The sequence below is a fragment of the Cebus imitator genome, unplaced genomic scaffold (genome assembly GCF_001604975.1).
Source record: "Cebus imitator isolate Cc_AM_T3 unplaced genomic scaffold, Cebus_imitator-1.0 Scaffold651, whole genome shotgun sequence".
Lineage (NCBI taxonomy): Eukaryota > Metazoa > Chordata > Mammalia > Primates > Cebidae > Cebus > Cebus imitator.
In genome coordinates this window covers 171,634-178,410 of record NW_016107966.1, presented here as the reverse complement: position 1 = coordinate 178,410, position 6,777 = coordinate 171,634, and the positions used below count along the sequence as shown (strand labels likewise).

General features: G+C 42.1%; 1 protein-coding gene across 1 annotated transcript in view; it reads left to right on the top strand.

The window, feature by feature from the left end:
• Positions 1-1,460: 1,460 nt before the first annotated feature.
• Positions 1,461-6,777, top strand: part of USP50 (ubiquitin specific peptidase 50) — a 56,473-nt gene continuing 51,156 nt past the window's right edge. The window contains 3 exon segments of the mRNA XM_017517884.2: positions 1,461-1,513; positions 3,750-3,944; positions 4,994-5,189. Of these exon segments, the coding sequence (XP_017373373.1) occupies positions 1,461-1,513; positions 3,750-3,944; positions 4,994-5,189 (444 nt within the window).

The window sequence follows — 6,777 nt, the reverse complement described above, 5'->3', positions numbered from 1 at the left end:
CAGCGCTAAAATCTGAGCAACCCACTGCGCCGGCCAAAACAGCGGCGTTATGATTGATGGTGTTTTTCTGACTGCACCAAGAACCGTCACTCCAAGGCAGCGGCAAAACCGACTTGCAGGCCACAAGAGTCATGCTGGCGACTCGTGGGGCTCCTCCGCTGGGAATCTCCTGGTGCATGAGCAACAAAAATTCATCTGAAATTGTGGCGTCCTCCCATTCTCTGCACTTTCACTGGGAGCTACAATCCTGAGCTGCTAGTGATCAGCTATCTTGGATCTCTCTCTACCATGCTGTTTTGATTACTGTAGGTAGTATTTGAAGGCCAGCAGTGTGATGCCTCCGGCTTTGTTCTTTTTGCTTAGGATTGTCTTGGCTATGTGGGCTCTCTTGTGATTCCATATGAAGTTTAAAGTGTTTTTTTCCAGTTCTGAAGAAGGTCATTGGTAGCTTGATGGGGATAGCGTTGAATCTATAGATTACTTTGGGCAGTATGTCCATTTCCACAATATTAATTCTTTCTAACCATGAGCATGGAATGTTTTTCCATCTGTTTGTGTCCTCTCTTATTTTGTTGAGTAGTGGTCTGTAGTTCTTCTTGAAGAGGTCATTTACATCCTTCGTTAGTTGTATTCCTAGGCATTTTATTCTCTTTGTAGACATTGTGAATGGCAGTTCGTTCTTGATTTGGCTTTCTGTTTGTCTGTTATTGGTATATAGAAATGCTTGTGATTTCTGCACATTGATTTTGTATCCTGAGACTTTGCTGAAGTTGCTTATCAGTTTGAGGAGATTTTGGGCTGAGACGATGGGGTCTTCTAAATATACAATCATGTCATCTGCAAATAGAGACAATTTGACTTCCTCCTTTCCTAATTGAATACCCTTTATTTCTTTTTCTTACCTGATTGCTCTGGCTAGAACTTCCAATACTGCATTGAATAGGAGTGGTGAGAGAGGGCGTCCTTGTCTAGTGCCTGATTTCAAAGGGAATGCTTCCAGCTTTTGCCCGTTCAGTATGATATTGGCTGTGGGTTTGTCATATATAGCTTTTATCATTTTATGATACATTCTGTCCATACCTAGTTTATTGAGAGTTTTTAGCATGAAGGCTGTTGAATTTTGTCAAAGGCCTTCTCTGCATCTATTGAGATAATTATGTGGTTTTTGTCTTTGGTTCCATTTATGTCATGGATTACATATTTCAGACAACCAAGTAACAGTGTCTCATAGCAACATGCTAGAATCTTGAAGGTGAATGGAAAGGAATATGATGTATGGAAAATCCAAGTTAGAGTGGTGCCTGATACAGGTGAAAATCAGCTTGCAGCTCTGGAAGAGGGAGCAGCATATCAATTGTTTAAAACAAAAAGCCAGCGTTAACAGACTCAGAGAAATGAAGTTGAAAGGAACAGATGCAGCTCCAGAATAGAAGTGAAAATTCAATGTAGTTTCCATTAAAATGACTTCCCAGTGGTCTCCCCCTGCAGATGACTTCAGTATCTACTATGTCCTGTGAGCTTTGACCTATTACAGCTTTCTAGATAAGCCCAGTGGTGGGGAAGAGTCATGCTCCGAGGAATCAGGGGACACATGCTGCATTCAGAAGGGTTCTCTCATCCCCCCAAAAGAAGGGAAGATTGTGCCTAATATCTTGGCAATAAATACAGGTCCTTCCTGAAAGGTGACAGTCTAGAACCTCCTGTGATACCAGTGAGTAAAAGTGAAAATGGCCGGGCTCGGTGGCTCACGCCTGTAATCCCAGCACTTGGGGAAGCCGGGGCGGATGGATCACGAGGTCAAGAGTGCGAGACCAGCCTGACCAATATGGTGAAAACCTGTCTCTACTAAAAATGCAAAAAAATTAGCCAGGCATGGTGGCATGCACCTGTAATCCCAGCTACTCAGGAGGCTGAGGCAGGGGAATTGCTTGAATCAGGAAGATGGAGGTTGCAGTGAGCCGAGATCACTCCACTGCACTCCAGCCTGGGTGACAGAAGAAAACTCCTTCTCAAAAAAAAAAAAAAAAAAGTGAAAATGACCATTTTTGTAACAGTGAACACTTTCAAACTGGCATAACTGTACTTAAAAGTATGTATGACGGAGGTCACTGTCTCACGGAGCCCCAACTTTAGATACAATATGTGGAAAGAAAAATTCAAGAGGACAAAGATACTGGGCTGCCTGGCACAATACAAAAAATTACAAAAGGAAGCTCTGTGCAGGGAAAGGAGGCCCCCTTCAGAACCCTCAGTGTTCTCTCTGTGCAGGCAGGTCTGACCGATTCACATGAACACTCTAATCCTGGAGCTTACTGAGAAGGACATCCTAGACCAGTAACTTAAAAAAAATTTTAAAGTTAGGTTCTCATGAGATCAAATTTAAAAAAAAGAAAGAAAAGTAAATTAAAAATAAAAAAGTTTTAAAGTTATCATTTATTGACTAATCTGTGCCAAATACCTTTCATGATACCTGCATAATCCTCACAGCCATCCTATAAGGCAGATGGCATTATTCCTTTCCTATAGATGAGGAACAGGTATAGAATCCCAGATCCTAATACTAGTAAATGGCATAGTTGGGATTTAAACTAAGATATATATAGATATATATATCTTATATATAGAGATAGATATATCATATATATATAGATATATCTTATATATATAGATAGATAGATCTTTATATATATATCTTAAAATATATATATATTTTAAGATGGGGTTTCACCATGATGGCTAGGCTGGTCTTGAACTCCTGACCTCAGGAGATCCACCCACCTCGGCCTCCCAAAGTGCTAGGATTACAGGCGTGAGCCACTGCGCCCAGCAAGATCTATATTTTTACAAAGTCTGTGCTCTTTCTCTCTCCTCTCCATGTATGTATGTATGTATGTGTTTATATGTAAATAGCTATATACATACATATATATGTATATATGTGTTCTTAAGACATGTATATGCATGCTCTTAATATGTGTATATATTATGCTTTCAATATATATACCATATATGCATATATACACAAATATACATCACATATATATAGACAATCTTACTATACATAAATCCAAATAGGTACATTGGGAGAGAGGGAGGGAGGTAAACAGGTAGGTAGATATTTCTTTTTTCTACATTACCACCACACACCCCATGACTAAATCACTTAAACCTGATATCTCATCTGTAAAATGGAATATAAAAATAATTGTTCCTACCTTACACAATTGTTGAAAGATTTAATGGGAAAATGCATGTTAAGTACTTAAATAGTGCCATGCTCATGACCTGATAGCTATTGTTTTATTAACTGTATTTAATTACTTGCCCAGCAAGTTGTCTGTTGTCTTGCTTTGGTTTTAGAAAGAACTTTTTATCTGTCTTTTTTGGCTTCAGACACTTGTTCAGGGTTCTGGTCTGAGTAATGTAATTTTATTTTTAATTTAATTTAATTTATTTAATAGAGACAAGTTCTCACTATGTGACCCTGGCTGGTCTCAAACTCCTGGCCTCAAGCAATCCTCCCACCTCGGCCTCCCAAAGGGCTGGGATTACAGGTGCGAGCCACCATGCTCTGCCATAATGCATTTTTAGACTCCAAGTACCAATAATTCTGTCCTTGGTAGGAAATGTGTTTGGAGGAAGTCTTATTAAGAACTCTTCTTTATTTCATAATGGTAGGAGAGGCTTATTGTCATTTGTACATACTTTGTTCTCTCAAAACCCTTTCTTTCCATGTGGCACCAACACAGCGCAGAGTGCACAGATTACTATGATACCCTTCCAGTTAAGGAGGCTGATGGGAACCAGCCCCATTTTCAGGGAGTCACTGGCCTGAGGAACTTGGGCAACACATGCTACATGAATGCCATCTTACAGTGTCTCTGAAGCATCTCACCACTGGTGGAATACTTCCTCTCTGGAAAGTACATCACTGCTCTTCAAAAGTAAGACCATCTGCATTCCCTGCAGCCCAGCCCTAAACCCACTTACAGGTGAGGTTAGAGAAGGAACTCTGGAATCCCCAGTAAGGGCTAAACAGGTCAGTAGAGGTTGTATCTTCCCAGGTAACATGCTAGGGTAAGTAAAAGTGTGAAGGGCAACCAAGAAATGAATGCAGCTCCCTTTTTTTTTTTTTTTTGAAACAGGGTCTCATTCTGTTGCCCAGGCTGGAGTGCAGTGGCGCAATCTCAGATTCCTGCAACATCTGCTGCTCGGGTTCAAGCCACTCTCCTGCCTCAGCCTCCTGAGTAGCTGGGATTACAGGCACATGCCACCATGCCCCGCTAACTTTTTTTTTGTATTTTAGTAGAGACGAGGTTTCACCATGTTGGCCAGGCTGCTCTCGAACTCCTGATCTCAGGTGATCCCCGCCCCCATCCCGACCTCAGCATCCCAAAGTGCTGGGATTACAGGTGTTAGCCACTGAGTCTGGTCCTCCTTTTTTTTTTTTTTTTTTTTTTGAGATGAAGTCCCTCTCTGTCATGCAGGCTGGAGTGCAATGGCAATTTTGGCTCACTGCAACCTCTGACTCCTGGATTTAAGCAATTCTCTTGATCAGCCTCCTGAGTAGCTGGGATTGCAGGTGACTGCCACAACACCCGGCTAATTTTTTACATATTTTTAGTAGAGATGGGGTTTCTCCATGTTGGCCGGGCTGGTCTTGAACTCTTGACCTCAGGCGATCCTCCTGCCTCAGCCTCCCAAAGTGCTGGGATCACAGGTGTTAGCCACCTCACCTGGCCCTTTTTTTTCTTTTAAACAGAGTCTTGTTCTGTCACCCAGGCTGGAGTGAAGTAGTGGTATTGACACAGCTCACTGCAACCTCGACCTTCTGGGAGCTCAAGCAATCCTCCTGCACTGGCCTCCCCAAGTGCTGGGGTTACAGGTGTGAGACACCACACTTTTCATTTTGGTACTAACTTCCCAGGCCTGGGTGATTAGGTGCCTTCTTTTCATTAAATCGGCCAGAAGCATATCCCTTTCTTCTTCCAAGCGATTGCAGTGAGGTTGCCATGGCTTTTGCCTACCTGATGACAGACATGTGGCTTGGAGACTCAGACTGTGTCTCAACAGAAATATTCCGATCAGCTCTTGGCAACCTCTACCCAAAATTTACGAAAAAGACACAACAAGACGGTCAGGAATTCTTGATTTATGTCCTAAATGAACTTCATGAAGCTCTAAAAAAGGTGAGTAGAATTAATGACCTTAAAATAAGATAGTACTGCACCTTTATCAGCAACTTCCATTTTTCATTCTTTTACTTGTTCAGTTAATATTGTCTACTTTATGCCAAGCATTGTGCTAGATGTCCCATGGAGAACATTCAAGTTAGTGTTTGAATGTGTGCCTGTAGTTACCAAACTTACTTGTCATAGAACCACTAGGGAAGATTTTACAACACAGATTCTGAGGCACATACTCCAAGGGTAATGAATTAGAATGTCTTTTGGGAAAGCTTACTTGGCATTTCCAGTGGTCAGTCAGGTGTGGGAAACACTAATCTACTTTTCTTTGTAAAGAAAGGCTGCATGGACTAGTTTTTGTTTTGTTTTGTTTTGTTTTGTTGTTTTTTGAGATGGTGTCTCATTCCATGGCCCAGGCTGGAGTACAGTGGCATGATATCGGCTCACTGCAACCTCTGCCCCTGGGTTCAAGCAGTTCTGCCTCAGCCTGAAAGGCAGAACTGAGAGACAAAGTGAGCTGAGATAATAGGCTACTGCCACCATGCCTGGCTAATTTTTGTATTTTTAGTAGAGATGGGGTTTCACCGTGTTGGTCAGACTGGTGTTGAACTCCTGACCTCGTGATCTGCCCACCTCGGCCTCCCAAAGTGCTGGGATACAGGCATGAGCCACCGTACCCGGACTGGACTAGTTTTTAAAAGTGCAAAATATATTCCTCATGAGAAATAACATGGATTTGTAGGTCCCAAGAAAATTTAAGCTAAATAATATATAGAATAACGTTCTTAGCTTAAATTTTCTTAGGACTTACAAATCCATGAAAATATTAAGCTTGATATTAGATTAAGCAACAGAGCTATGCCCTGCAAAGTTTCATCCTCAAACCAAACATGCCTAACCCGAGTTCATCACTGAATTAGTATATACACTTCATTAAACATGAAATCATCAGTTACTCTAGAGGTTTTGCCTTTATTTACAAAACTCACTGCAGTTAGCCTTGGTCTGAGACCCACATTCTCTGAAATGTGTCCTTGACTTTACGCAATGTTCTTCTGCTAATGTTACCTCATTGCACCTCTAATGTCCAGGTAATGGTTAGCATAAAGATTGCAAACTATAGCTATTAATTGTTCTCATTTGCAGGCTTCAGTTCTGTTTTTGGTTTTGAGTAATAAAAAGATATTATGAAAAGGTATTCATGGGCCATGCGAAGTGGCTCATGCCTGTAATCCCAGCACTCTGGGGGCTGAGGCGGGTGGATCACAAGGTCAGTAGTTCATGACCAGCCTGGGCAACATAGTGAAACCCTGTCTCTACTAAAAATACAAAAAAGAAAAATATTAGCCAGGAGCGGTGGCAGGTGCCTAGACTCCCAGCTACTTGGGAGGCTGAGGCAGGAGAATACGTTGAACCCAGGAGGCGGAGGTTGCGGTGAGCCAAGATCTGTGGAGCTAATGCATCTTGAAAATATATCTTCTAGGCTGGGCGCGGTGGCTCAAGCCTGTAATCCCAGCACTTTGGGAGGCCGAGGCGGGTGGATCACGAGGTCAAGAGATCGAGACCATCCTGGTCAACATGGTGAAACCCC